The sequence below is a fragment of the Macaca nemestrina genome, chromosome 9, assembly GCF_043159975.1.
Source record: "Macaca nemestrina isolate mMacNem1 chromosome 9, mMacNem.hap1, whole genome shotgun sequence".
NCBI lineage: Eukaryota > Metazoa > Chordata > Mammalia > Primates > Cercopithecidae > Macaca > Macaca nemestrina.
The window spans coordinates 31,562,775-31,577,313 of record NC_092133.1 but is presented as its reverse complement, the minus strand read 5'-3'; the positions used below and the strand labels follow the sequence as shown (position 1 = coordinate 31,577,313).

Sequence of the window (14,539 nt, the reverse complement as noted above, 5' to 3'; positions counted from 1 at the left end):
TGGGAGATCTTGTAGACCAAGTCTAGAACGGGGAAGGACTGTTCGAGCCCGCTTGTCCACTCATTACTCTGGAATCCGAATCCCAGCAGGGGCGCGGGAAACCGCTGCTCTGAGAAAAGGTACCTCCCCCAGAAAGACAGCGCGGGAAGTCCCGAGTTTCCCGCCACGCCGAGGGCGTGACCCTTGACGTCAGAGCTCCACCTCCACAAACTGGCGGCCAGTGGGCTCCGCCCTTAACCAAGATGGCGATACACGTGGGACCGGAAAGAGTTTATAGATTTCCCGTCTACCCTACCTCTGGGGTGGAGGTGGGACTGTCCTGTGGAGCCCCGCCCTTTCCGCTATGCGCCCGCGCGGCGCAATGACGTACACGGGCCCGCCCACTGCCCCTGTTGGGTTCCTGAGTCGTGCTGCGTCGACAACGGTAGTGACGCGTATTGCCCGGAGGATGGCGGACGCCGGCTTGCGCCGCGTGGTTCCTAGCGACCTGTATCCCCTCGTGCTCGGCTTCCTCCGCGATAACCAACTCTCGGAGGTGGCCAATAAGTTCGCCAAAGCGACAGGAGCTGTGAGTTCCGGGCTTGGCGTGGGGACCGGGCTGAGATGACCACAAAGCTTCAGGCCCTGACGTGCTTAGGTTTCCAGGTGGGGAAGTCTGTGGGGTCCGCCAGTTCAGTGTCTGCAAGGCCTTTACGCCGACCCCTGGGCAGTGGCCAGAGAAAGCCTGCTGCCTCGGTCGCTCCTCTTTCCCCAGTTCTGACTAGATATCGCTGAGTCTTGTTGTTTTTTTTCTTGTGGAGCCGTGCAGTGGCGGCAGCGTGGGAGCCTCGTGGCCCGAAGTCACATGGCTGGCAGAGTGCAGCGGGGAGCTAGAGCCTTGTCCCACTGAGGACGTTGGTTCTTCGGCATCTGTTTCTTCTGGGGTGCTTTTCGTTGGGTGAGGCAAACCGCGATTTGACCTTACCCTCAGTTACATTTACTGGGCTTCAAAAGCAAGTGAAATTGCTTTAGAATGAAGGCCGGGATTTTCGTTAGTAAAGAAGAAAATGAATGAAAGTAGAAGCAGAGTTTTGTTTTGAGTTACACTGATGAGAATTGAGCATCATAAACAGCCCTACCAAGCAGGCATAGTAGTGGGCTTGGAGCTTTGGCTAATGCAATCAAACAAACCTAGGTTTGGGACCAGGCTCTGTCACTTTTTAGATACGTGACCCGGGCAGTTTATTTAACCTCTCTGAGTCTTTCTACAGGGATGTCATCATCCACTTTATAGGATTTTTGTGAATTTCAGTAAGATGATGTGTAAGAGTAGCAATCTTAGTGCTGGTGCAGAGGAATCTTGTAGAAGTTAAAGCTGTACCATAATTATGGCAATTTAGGATGCTCCAAACACATGTGAGAGTAAGAGAACCAGGAATGGGAAAGGTTTGTAATCTTTCACATCAACAGACATCCCTGCATGGGAAGAGACCTTGAGGGAGGAGAGAGAGGAGGTCTTCTGCAGGGATGATAGCATGACTAGAAAGGATGGCTTGCACTTTTTTTTTTTTTTTTTTTTTGAGACGGAGTCTCACGCTGTTGCCCAGGCTGGAGTGCAGTGGCGCGATCTCGGCTCACTGCAAGCTCCGCCTCCTGGGTTCACGCCATTCTCCTGCCTCAGCCTCCCGAGTAGCTGGGACTACAGGCGCCGCCACCTCGCCCGGCTAGTTTTTTGTATTTTTTAAAGTAGAGACGGGGTTTCACCGTGTCAGCCAGGATGGTCTCGATCTCCTGACCTCGTGATCCGCCCGTCTCGGCCTCCCAAAGTGCTGGGATTACAGGCTTGAGCCACCGCGCCCGGCCGGCTTGCACTTTTAGCAGAATCAGGCTGCAAAAGCAAAAGAATCAGATCAACTTCAGAACTTCCTTAAGCTGGGACATGCTGCCATGTGATCTAACTGCTTTCTTAATGAAACTGTTTAGAGTTGAGTGTTAAGGAGACTGCAGAGAGGACTTTCACAGTGGACTGAATGGAATTGGACATTTCAGAATTAGGATTCTTTTTTTTTGTTTTTTTTTTGAGACGGAGTCTCTTGCCCAGTCTGGAGTGCAAGTTGCCCAGGCTGGAGTGCAATGGTGCGATCTCGGCTCATTGTAATCTCCGCCTCCTAAATTCAAGAGATTCTCCTGCCTCAGCCTCCCGAGTAGCTGGGATTACAGGCGCGCACTGCCACGCCCGGCTAATTTTTGTATTTTTAGTAGAGACAGGGTTTCACCATGTTGACCAGGCTGGTCTTGAACTCTTGACCTCAAGAAATCCGCCCGCCTCGGCCTCCCAAAGTGCTGGGATTACAGGCGTGAGACACCGTGCCTGGCCTCAGAATTAGGATTCTGAAATGGTTTTATGTGAGAAAAGCTAATCTTTGTGAAGAGTTTACTAAGGGTCAGGAGCTAAGCCCTTTACATGCATTTAATTTTTTTTTTTTTTTTTTTTTTTTTTTGAGGCGGAGTCTGGCTCTGTCGCCATGCTGGAGTGCAGTGGCATGATCTCAGCTCGCTGCATCCTCTGCTGAAGTGATTCTCCTGCCTCAGCTTCCCAAGTAGCTGGGCCTACAGGTGTGCCCCACCAAGCCCAGCTAATTTTTTTTTTTTTTTTGTATTTTTAATAGAGACGGGGTTTCACCATGTTGGCCAGGCTGCTTTTGAACTCCTGACCTCAAGAAATCCACCACCTGGGCCTCCCAAAGTGCTGGGATTATAGGTGTGAGCCACTGCACACGGCCAACATGCATTATGTCTTATCCTCTCAATAACTTAATGAGATGTGTAGTATTATCTCCATTTTATAGAGAATAAAATAATCTCAGGGAGACTAAGTAATTTGTCCAAAGGTGAGTTCCCATGTGTCCTGACTCTGGTCCTTTACTCTTTTTTGTACCCCAGAGTCTCACTCTGTTGCCCAGGTGGCAGTGCAGTGGTGCAATCTCAGCTCACCCCAACCTTCGCCTCTCAGGTTCAAGTGATTCTTATGCCTCAGCCTCCTGAATAGCTGTGATTACAGGTGCCCACCACCACGCCCAGCTAATGTTTGTATCATTAGTAGAGATGGGGTTTCACCATACTGGCCAGGCTGGTCTCAAATTCCTGATCAGGTGATCTGCCCATCTTGGCCTCCCAAAGTGTTGGGATTACAGGTGTGAGCCACTGCGCCTGGCCTGATCCTATACTCTTATGTGTATTGTTTTGTGTGTGTGTGTTTCTTTTAGAGGGTCTCACTCTGTTGCCCAGGCTGGAGTACAGTGATGCAATGATAGCTCACTGTAGCCTTGAACCCCTGGGCTCAGGCAATCCTCCTGCCTCAGTCACTGGAGTAGCTAGGACTACAGACATGTGCCACCACAGCTGGCTAATTTTTTTTTTTTTTTTTTTTGAGACAGAGTTTCGCTCTTGTTGCCCAGGCTGGAGTGCAATGTTGCAATCTCAACTCACCATAACCTCCACCTCCCAGGTTCAAGCGATTCTCCTGCATTGGCCTCCCAAGTAGCTGGGATTATTACAAGCATGTGCCACCACGCTTGGCTAATTTTGTATTTTTAGTAGAGACGGGGTTTCTCCATGTTGGTTAGGCTGGTCTCCAACTCCCGATCTCAGGTGATCCACCCGCCTCAGCCTCACAAAGTGTTGAGATTACAGGCGTTTAGCCACCACAGGCCGAGCCACGGCAGTGCCATTGCACTCCAGCTTGGGCGACCAAGAGCGAAACTCAGTCTCAAAAAAAAAAAAAGAGAGAGAGATGGAGGTCTCACTGTTTTGCCCAGTGGTCTTGAACTCCTGTCTTTAAGTGATCTTCCTGCCTCGGCCTGCCAAAGTATTAGATTACAGGTGTGAACCACTGTGCCCAGCCTAAATGCAGTTCTTTTTTTTTTTTTTTTTTTGAGACTTGCTGTGTCGCCCAGGCTGGAGTACAATGGTGTGATTTCAGCTCACTGCAACCTCAGCCTCATGGGTTAAAGCGATTCTCCTGCCTCAGCCTCCTGAGGAGCTGGGATTACAGGTGTGCGCCACCACGCCCAGCTAAGTTTTTTTGTTTTTGGTAGAGACAGGGTTTTACCATGTTGGTCAGGCTGGTCTTGAACTCCTGACCTCATGATCTGCCTACCTCAGCCTCCCAAAGTGCTGGGATTACAGGCCTGAGCCACCGTGCTTGGCCCCTAAATGCAGTTCTTTACACTCAATACAATACTCATCAGTCTTGTTTCTTTTTTTCTTTCTTTCTTTTTTTTTTTTTTTTTTTCTTTTGAGACAGGGTCTTGGTCTGTCACCCAAGCTGGAGTGCAGTGGCGTGATCTCAGCTCACTACAGCCTCCGCCTCCGGGGTTCAAGCGATTCTCCTGCCTCAGCCTCCTGAGTACCAGGGATTACAGGCGTCTGTCACCACACCCGGCTAGGAGACGGGGTTTCTCCATAGATAGTACATTGCTAAAGTAAAGAGAGTGAGCTTTTTTTTTTTTTTTTTTGGCAGATGGAGGTCTTGCTGTGTTGCTCAGGCTGGTCATGAAATCCTGGCATCCAGTGATCCTCCTGTCTCAGCCTCCCAAAGTACTGAGATAACAGGCATGAGCCACTGTGCCCAGTCAAAAGTGATTTATTTATTTATTTTTTTGAGATAGAGTCTTACTCTTTTTTTTTTTTTTTTTTTTTTTTTTGAGACGGAGTCTCGCTCTGTCGCCCAGGCTGGAGTGCAGTGGCGCGATCTTGGCTCACTGCAAGCTCCGCCTCCCAGGTTTACGCCATTTTCCTGCCTCAGCCTCCCGAGTAGCTGGGACTACAGGCGCCTGCCACCTCACCTGGCTAGTTTTTTGTATTTTTTAGTAGAGACGGGGTTTCACCGTGTTAGCCAGGATGGTCTCGATCTCCTGACCTTGTGATCTGCCCGTCTCAGCCTCCCAAAGTGCTGGGATTACAGGCTTGAGCCACCGCGCCCGGCCGAGTCTTACTCTTGTTGCCCAGGCTGGAGTGCAGTGGCGCGATCTCAGCTCACTGCAACCTCCGCCTCCTTGGTTCAAGCGATTCTCCTGCTTCAGCCTCCCAAGTAGCTAAGATTACAGACGTGTGCCATCACACTGGGCTAATTTTTGTTTTAGTAGAGAGGGGGTTTCACTGATTTGGCCAGGCTGGTCTCAAACTCCTGATCTCTTGATCAGCCTGTCTCAGCCTCTCAAAGTGCTGGGATTACAGGCATGAGCCACTGTGACTGGCTGATTTTTTTTTTTTTTTTTTTTAGGACTTTGGTCAATATAGATTGGTGGGCAGGGGGTTAGATGGTGCCACAAACATGATAATAGCCCAAGTTTTTTAGATCAGAAATTGGGAAATCCACAAACAGAATGTTTTTCTCCTGATTTATGCACGTAGCAAAAGTTTTATGAAGATGTAACATTTATACCAAATTTAGTAATTATGTATATAACAGGCCACATTTAATGAAAGCATAACCAGGATAAAATAATTTCCTTACCCAGCTCTTTTTCTTCTACAGACACAGCAGGATGCCAATGCCTCTTCCCTCTTAGACATCTATAGCTTCTGGCTCAAGTAAGCCTTTCCTGTTCCATTTTGGCTATTTCTCCCCCAAGGTGGGCTGGGCTATGTTTCTTGGTTTGGGAAGATTCCAGTCTCCTAGAAATTGGTCTAATCTACCTTAGCAGGTCTGCCAAGGCCCCAGAGCGAAAGTTACAGGCAAATGGACCAGTGGCTAAGAAAGCTAAGAAGAAGGCCTCATCCAGTGACAGTAGTGAGGACAGCAGCGAGGAGGAGGAGGAAGTTCAAGGGCCTCCAGCAAAGAAGGCTGGTAAGGCAAAATAGCGGGTGGGCTTGGTGGTGCCAGGAAAATAATTTACAGCCTGCTTGTTTCACATGGGTGATTCTTACTGGGACCTGTGTTTTTGTTCAGCTGTACCTGCCAAGCGAGTCGGTCTGCCTCCTGGGAAGGCTACAGCCAAAGCATCAGAGAGCAGCAGCAGTGAAGAGTCCAGTGATGATGAGGAGGAGGAGGACCAAAAGAAACAGCCTGTCCAGGTTTGCAGCTCTGGGAAGAAAAGGGGGTTTAAGAATTGGAAAGGAAGAAACCAAAATCTTGGCCTCTAACTTGTAACCAAGGAGTGATGCCGGCAATACAATAGGTGATTATGAGGAAGAAAATCTGGGGATTTTCAGAGAGCTGATAAAAATATGAGATCTGGAAGGGATTTGTGAGGTTGAGGTCAGGCTTGGAATCTAGAGGAAATTAAACCCATTCTGCTTGAGGAGTTTGGGTTCTTCTGGGACACTATTCAGGGCTCCAAGAATAAGAGAGTGTGTTTTCTTGGGAGCTTTGGCAGGATATGGCAGGAACAGGGCCAATGTATCAAGTGGCTGAACTTTGTTGTTTCTTAAGAGTTTTTTGCCCTTTCCATATCCTGTCCTTAGCTTTCTCTTGCTCTTACTGCTGCATTAAGCCCCTAAAAATAAAAGGAACATAGGATGCCCTTTGGGTACCTAGAAGCTTTTGTTGATTTCTCTCCTTGTGTCTTTTCTAACAGAAGGGAGTTAAGCCCCAAGCCAAGGCAGCCAAAGCTCCTCCTAAGAAGGCCAAGAGCTCTGATTCTGATTCTGACTCAAGCTCTGAGGATGAGCCACCAAAGAACCAGAAGCCAAAGATAACACCTGTGGCAGCTAAAGCTCAGGCTAAGGCCCCTCCCAAACCAGGTACTGTTTCCGTTCCCAAGAGGCTGGGCTGGGAACCAGATTGCTCTGGGGACTGGTGTTAAAACTGCTGATTTGGCACAGGGGTGAATGGTACTGGTCGTTGAACTGGAGGTATTGATTACTGGTCTTTTAATTTTAAAGGTTTTACTAATAACAAGATTGCATAGGAGCTAGTAAATAGAGAAACAGTTATTGCAGCAAGGAAAAATGTATATTTTTTAAAATGATATCCATTTGGCATTTTTTTGTGACATTTCATAGACATTTTATGTTCTTACACATCCCATTCCACTGTAACCACTTAAATATCTATTTGTTGTGCTTTTCACTGCCTTTTTTATTCTTGTACGTCATTCTATGAGACAAATGAGAATTTTTCTTTTTTTCTGTAACTTGAGGGTTAGGTTATTTCTCTGAATGGAGGTTGAAGTGAAAGATTTTAGAGGGCATATTGAGATTATTTATGTCATCTTTTCTTAGTTTTATTCCTGCCATGGGATAGGAAAGGCATCCTTTGATGTGGTAAACCATGGCATTCTCCTTGATGGCTGCTCTAAAGTTGAAAGAATTGGTGGACTCCTGGCCAGGCACAGTGGCTCACGCCTATAATCCCAGCACTTTGGGAGGCTGAGGCAGGCGGATTGCTTGAGGTCAGGAGTTCAAGACCAGCCTGGCCAACATGGCAAAACCTTGTTTCTACCAAAAATAAAAAAACTAGCTGGGCATGGTGGTGGGCACCTGTAATCCCAGCTACTCCGGAGGCTGAGGCAGGAGAGTTGCTTGAACCACTGCACACTGCTCTGTGCGACAGAGTCAGAGCCAGACTCCGTCTCAAAAGAAAAAAAAAAAGGGGGGGAATTGGTGGACTTCTAAGTTCTCTGCTCATAGGAAGGAGGTTTTTCATGGTCCTGACTTGCCCTATTACTCCTTACTCTTTCTTTTTCTTGGGTATTCCAGCTCGAGCAGCACCTAAAGTAGCCAATGGTAAAGCAGCCAGTAGCAGCAGCAGCAGCAGCAGCAGTAGCAGTGATGACTCAGAGGAGGAAAAGGCAGCAGCCACCCCCAAGAAGGTCTGGGCCATAACTTCGGTCAGGGAAGAGGTGACCAGGGTGGGATGTGTGTGTGTCTCCATTCCCTGGCAGGATTGGTTGGATCAGCATTTTCCTGTGGTAATCAGTTTTCTTTCCAATGCAGACTGCACCTAAAAAGCAAGTTGTGGCCAAGGCCCCAGTGAAAGCAGTTGCCACCCCTACCCAGAAGAGTTCCAGCAGTGAGGATTCCTCCAGTGAGGAGGAAGAGGAGCAAAAAAAACCCCTGAAAAATAAACCAGGTGACTGGACATGGAGAGTGAAGCTGTATGACTGTGGTCAGGGCCCAGCTGCAGTAATCACATGGACCTCTCCATAGAGCTGCTTGAGCGTCCTCATGACATGACAGCTAGCTTCTCCCAGTACTAGTGATCTGGGAAAGCAAGGAGGAATCTCCAGTGCCTTGTATAACTTAGACTCAGAAGTGACACCGTGTTCTGTTAGAACTGAGTCATTGGCCGGGCGCGGTGGCTCACGCCTGTAATCCCAGCACTTTGGGAGGCCGAGACGGGCGGATCACAAGGTCAGGAGATCGAGACCATCCTGGCTAACAAGGTGAAACCCCATCTCTACTAAAAAATACAAAAAACTAGCCGGGCGAGGTGGCGGGCGCCTGTAGTCCCAGCTACTCGGGAGGCTGAGGCAGGAGAATGGCGTAAACCCGGGAGGCGGAGCTTGCAGTGAGCTGAGATCTGGCCACTGCACCCCAGCCTGGGCGACAGAGCGAGACTCCGTCTCAAAAAAAAAAAAAAAAAGAACTGAGTCATGATTCTGGCCTATACTCAAGGGGAATTAAGCTTCATTTCTAGAAGAAAGTAGTATCAAAAAAATTTGTAGACATATCTTAAAACCATCATACTATCCTTTTTAAACAGGTCCCTACAGTTCAGTCCCCCCACCTTCTGCTCCCCTACCAAAGAAGTCTCTGGGAACCCAGCCTCCCAAGAAGGCTGTGGAGAAGCAGCAGCCTGTGGAAAGCAGTGAAGACAGCAGTGATGAGTCTGGTGAGTCAGAGGGATGCAGCCTCCCCTCAGTGTGGGTCTGGAGAAGGGGATGAGGAATAAGGGAGAGAGAAAGCCTTCCATCCCTCCATTGTTTTTTGCTTAAAGCAAGACAGAGCTATGGCTCTGTGTGTGTCTTTGCATTCTTTTTATTGCTGTCCTGGTTGGGTTGGGACTCTGGACCCAGCATAATGCTACAGGTTCTCCTCAGATTCAAGTTCTGAAGAAGAGAAGAAACCCCCAACTAAGGCAGTCGTCTCTAAAGCAACGACTAAACCACCTCCAGCAAAGAAAGCAGCAGAGAGTTCTTCAGACAGCTCAGGTAAGGCATATGGAGGCCCTCAGTTCAGTGAAATGCTCTCAGGCAGCTGCTAAGGGCTCCCCTGAATCTGAATTGGGGAGCTGTTGATCCCATCCCTCTGTGTCTAGACTCTGACAGCTCTGAGGATGTTGAAGCTCCTTCCAAGCCAGCTGGTACCACCAAGAATTCTTCAAATAAGCCAGCTGTCACCATCAAGTCACCTGCAGCAAAGCCAGCTGCAACCCCCAAGCAATCTGTGGGCGGTGGCCAGAAGCCTCCGATGAGAAAGGCTGACAGCAGCTCCAGTGAGGAAGAGAGCAGCTCCAGTGAGGAGGAGAAGAAAAAAAAGACGGTGGCCACCACTAAGCCCAAGGCGACTGCCAAAGCAGCTCCGCCTCTGCCTGCCAAGCAGGCTCCTCAGGGTAGTAGGGACAGCAGCTCTGATTCAGACAGCTCCAGCAGTGAGGAGGAGGAGGAGGAAGAGAAGACAGCTAAGTCTGCAGTTAAGAAGAAGCCACAGAAGGTAGCAGGAGGTGCAGCCCCTTCCAAGCCAGCCTCTGCAAAGAAAGGAAAGACTGAGAGCAGCAGCAGTTCTTCCTCTGATGACTCCAGTGAGGAGGAGGAAGAGAAGCCCAAGGGCAAGGGCTTTCCCAGACCACAAGCCCCCAAGGCCAATGGCACCTCTGCACTGACTGCCCAGAATGGAAAAGAAGCTAAGAACAGCGAGGAAGAGGAAGAAGAAAAGAAAAAGGCAGCAGTGGCAGTTTCCAAATCAGGTCTGTATCCAGTAAACATGCCCTCTGGGTTTTGTCCCCCCAAATCAGGATGGGATATACTCTTTGAGAGTAGGGTAGTGAGAGGAGGCCCACCACTGGGCTTCCAGTTGTGGAAACTGGGAGGAAGAACAGGAAACTGGTCTTTTTTTTTTTTTTTAATAGAATCTTACTCTGTCACCCAGGCTGGGGTGCAATGGCATGATCACGGCTTGTGCAGCTTTAACTTCATGGGCTCAGGTGATCTTTCCACCTTAGCCTCCTGAGTAGCTGGGACTACAAGCATGCACCACCATGTCTGGCTCATTTTTTAACTTTCTATAGAGACAGAATCTCACTATATTGCCCTGGCTGATCTCAATTTCCTGGGCTCAAGCAATCCTCCTACCCTGGCCTCCCAAAATGCTGGGGTTACAGTTGTGAGCCACTGCACTTGGCCTGAGTCTGGCTTTTTGTTTTGTAGGTTCATTAAAGAAGCGGAAGCAGAATGAGGCTGCCAAGGAGGCAGAGACTCCTCAGGCCAAGAAGATAAAGCTTCAGACCCCTAACACATTTCCAAAAAGGAAGAAAGTAAGTTATCTCACTTTCCTCTCAGGAACCAGCTCTTTAAAAGTAGAAAAATCTAGGATCATCTTGACAGCTCTGCCTGGCATGACCTGGCACATGTGTCCATGTGTATCACTCAGAAGAGCTGTTACATGACCACTCTGTCTTTCATTTCCTACTTCATTCTTCTGTAGGGAGAAAAAAGGGCATCATCCCCATTCCGAAGGGTCAGGGAGGAGGAAATTGAGGTGGATTCACGAGTTGCAGACAATTCCTTTGATGCCAAGGTGAGAGAGAGATCTGTGCCATTCTTGAGAGGGAGGATAGGTAGTGTCAGAGGGGATAGCTCTTGGTTCAGGTTGGTGGGAATCTTCTCTGGGTTCAGGTTGCCTTGAGCAAGGAGTAGAAAGAATAAAGTGACAGGGCCCTGGCGTGGTCCTCCTCTGTGTTAATCCCCCTCTCTACTTACCAGCGAGGTGCAGCCGGAGACTGGGGAGAGCGAGCCAATCAGGTTTTGAAGTTCACCAAAGGCAAGTCCTTCCGGCATGAGAAAACCAAGAAGAAGCGGGGCAGCTACCGGGGAGGCTCAATCTCTGTCCAGGTCAATTCCATTAAGTTTGACAGCGAGTGACCTGAGGCCATCTTTGGTGAAGCAAGGGTTATGATCGGAGACTACTCACTTTCTCCAGTGGACCTGGGAACCCTAATCTCTCTAGGTGAGGATCTCAATGAGGACAGAAGTTTAGGGTAGGTCCTAAGACTTTACAATGTAACATCCTCTCTGGTCCTTTTCTCTGTTCCTAGTTTTGTACAGACTTGTTTTTGAGTGTTGAGTAGCAGGGACAAAATAAGGGAATGTTATTTTTAAAGAAAATTCATTTTCATTGTTGTCTCCTTACTTTTCTGTGAAAGTCCTCATACTGAGAAATTTGTATATTTTATATTAAATCATTTCCTATTGATTTTTGTTGTGATTTTCAAAGGTGGATTCCCACAGATAAAATCTTGGCTGTTGCCCAAAACATAGTAAAGGGTCAGGTGTGACTTTTTATAATTGGAAGAAAATTCTGCCTTTGTGAGTGCACATGTCCACATTTCATCCCTCCTTCCCTCAAAAGCCTAGAGAGGGGCATTAAAGAATTATTGATGTATATGCAATGTCTGTTAAGCATGCAGTATGTATTTCATCTTCATTTATTGGGTCTGGGACTGAAGTTTTTAACCAGCATGGACCTGACCTACTTTTTGGGATAAAATTCACTGTTTTGTTACAGGCAGAATTCTGGTGTGGCATGTGCCATGGGGTCATACTGAATAAATTTTTTTTCTGTAATTTTATCATTACATGATGTTTGCAAAACATGCTTTGTTTTTTAATTTGAAAGCAAACTTTTCTACTGTTGAAAGACATTTTTTGACAACTTCACCCTTCCTAGTATTGAGTACTAAGTTGAGGACTGCATCTTCTCGTTTTTTTACAGTATAGAGAACAAAATGACATTAGTTTGAAAAATACATATCACTTGGTATCGCTGTCTTGGTTGCAGTGGTGATACAGAATTGGTTTCATTAATTCCTATATGGTTGGGAATCACTGATCAAGAAAGTGGGGGAAAAAAAAAACGTTAAAACCTCAATCCTCAGTAGGAAGGTAGATTACATTAGGTGAAATTGTAGGTAATTATATATGTGCTAATGGGGTTGGAAAGAACCTTACAGAGCATATTACCTGATAAACTTGAGTGGAGTGGGTTTGGGAGAACAAACTAATAGGATTATTGTGTCTCGTAGTTGGTACCTGGGAGCAATTGACATGCCTCCTTCAGAACCTTAACTGTTAGTAACAGTGGCTGTAACAACACAAACCAGTGACCAGAGATAGAGCTCTTAGGTCAAGCTGGCCTGACGGTATGGCTGAAGGAAGTGACTGAGCAGTGGTGGTACTCAGCCAGACCAAGATGGAGAGGGAAGAGTCCACAGCTTTCTGGAGGCTAAGGCGTTCTGGTGGTAGAAAAGTGTGCCCCAAGCCTTCATGGATGAGTTACAGGTCTTACAATTAGTCTCCTCTTGTTTGGATTCCATACTTGCTAAATAACCTGATAATAACCTGGTTTTCCATGTTAACTGCCTCTAGGAAGAAAATGTACTGTTCATGCTGACACAGATATTTCAGTCTGCATGGTAAAAGTTCTACATCTTACTACAAAATAATAAACTGGCTGGTTTATAATGTGTCTTGGGAGTTTTATTATTGTGAGTCTAAACCCCTACCACACCCTACTCAAACCAGAAAAACTTTGGTGCCAGTTATAGGAGTCTGGACCTGTGATTTCACTGCAGAGGCTTTTTGGCAGCAGCTTGCAGGGTTTTCTTGACCACAGCTTGTCTCACGGTGCCTTTTCCAGGCTATATTCTAGCCTGTGCATAGTCCAAATTGGGGGTTGGCAAAATGGCCTATGGGTCAAATCCAGCCCATGGCTTGTTTTTATATTACCTAGGAACTAAGAATGGTTTTTACATTTGTAAAGGTCTTTTAAAAAGAGAGAATATGGGCCGGGCGCGGTGGCTCAAGCCTGTAATCCCAGCACTTTGGGAGGCCGAGACGGGCGGATCACGAGGTCAGGAGATCGAGACCATCCTGGCTAACAAGGTGAAACCCCGTCTCTAGTAAAAAATACAAAAAAATAGCCGGGCGAGGTGGCGGGTGCCTGTAGTCCCAGCTACTCGGGAGGCTGAGGCAGGAGAATGGCGTAAACCCGGGAGGCGGAGCTTGCAGTGAGCCGAGATCCGGCCACTGCACTCCAGTCTCGGCGACAGAGCAAGACTCTGTCTCAAAAAAAAAAAAAAAAAAAAAAGAGAGAATATGTGACAGAGATCTTATCAATGGCCCACAAAGCCTACGATATTTAGGATGTGGCCCTTTACAGAAGAAGTTTGCCAATTCCTGGTCTAAATCAGCAATTCCGAAGACATCAGCTGAAAATTAGAATCATCTGGGGAACTTAGAAATATGGATACTTGCAAATCAAAACCACAAAGAGATACCATCTCACACCAGTTAGAATGACCATCATTAAAAAGTCAGGAAACAAGTGCTGGAGAGGATGTGGAGAAATAGGAACACTTTTACACTGTTGGTGGGACTGTAAACTAGTTCAACCATTGTGGAACACAGTGTGGTGACTCCTCAAGGATCTAGAACTAGAAATACCATTTGACCCAGCCATCCCATTACTTGGTATATACCCAAAGGATTATAAATCATGCTGCTATATAAGGACACATGCACACATATGTTTATTGTGGCACTATTCACAATAGGAAAGACTTGGAAGCAACCCAAATGTCCATCGATGGATAGACTGGATTAAGAAAATGTGGCACATATACACCATGGAATACTATGCAGCCATAAAAAAGGAAGAGTTTGTGTCCTTTGTAGGGACATGGATGAAGCTCGAAACCATCATTCTTAGCAAACTATCGCAAGGACAGAAAACCAAACCCTGCATGTTCTCACTCAGGTGGGAATTGAACAATGAGAACACTTGGACACACCAGGGCCTGTTGTGGGGTGGGGGGAGGGGGGAGGGAGAGCATTAGGAGATATACCTAATGTAAATGAGTTAATGGGTGCAGCACACCAACATGGCACATGTATACATATGTAACCTGCACATTGTGCACATGTACCCTAGAACTTAAAGTATAATAAAAAAATAAGAATCACGGATACTCGGGCCCATCCTGAGACCTATTGAGCCAGACCCTGATGCTCTCTGGTGAGGCCTGGGAACTAGGGTATTTTAAAGCTCCCAGGTGATTCTAGTGAACAGCCAGAGTTGAAAACCGCGTATCTAAAGAGTATTTGAAAAGAAGTGAATTGGTATTTCCCACCTTCATGCTTCCATTTCAAATATACTTGTTAAAAATAATAGTATAGGCCGGCTGCGGTGGCTGACGCCTGTAATTGAAGCACTTTGGGAGGCCAAGGCAGGCAGATCACGAGGTCAGGAGATTGAGACCATCCTGGCTAACACGGTGAAACCCCATCTCTACTAAAAAATACAAAAGTTAGCCAGGCGTGGTGGCGGGCGCCTGCAA

At 47.3% G+C, this 14,539-nt stretch overlaps 1 protein-coding gene across 4 annotated transcripts; it reads left to right on the top strand.

Moving 5' to 3' along the window:
* The first annotated feature begins 402 nt into the window (after positions 1 to 402).
* Positions 403 to 12,669, top strand: LOC105478490 (nucleolar and coiled-body phosphoprotein 1). Of its 4 annotated transcripts, none has more exons than XM_071069228.1 (13): positions 403 to 568; positions 5,519 to 5,574; positions 5,688 to 5,830; positions 5,933 to 6,057; positions 6,561 to 6,726; positions 7,684 to 7,796; positions 7,921 to 8,056; positions 8,690 to 8,818; positions 9,027 to 9,137; positions 9,245 to 9,892; positions 10,353 to 10,459; positions 10,630 to 10,722; positions 10,908 to 12,669. In XM_071069228.1, the coding sequence occupies exons 1-13, from the start codon at positions 449 to 451 to the stop codon at positions 11,064 to 11,066; spliced, it is 2,106 nt and encodes a 701-aa protein (XP_070925329.1). In that variant the 5' UTR covers positions 403 to 448; the 3' UTR covers positions 11,067 to 12,669. The 4 variants fall into 4 exon arrangements, with proteins under 4 accessions (XP_070925329.1, XP_070925328.1, XP_070925331.1 ...); XM_071069227.1 differs by having other exon boundaries at positions 404 to 568; positions 5,685 to 5,830; XM_071069230.1 differs by having other exon boundaries at positions 529 to 645; positions 10,908 to 11,597.
* Positions 12,670 to 14,539: the final 1,870 nt, after the last annotated feature.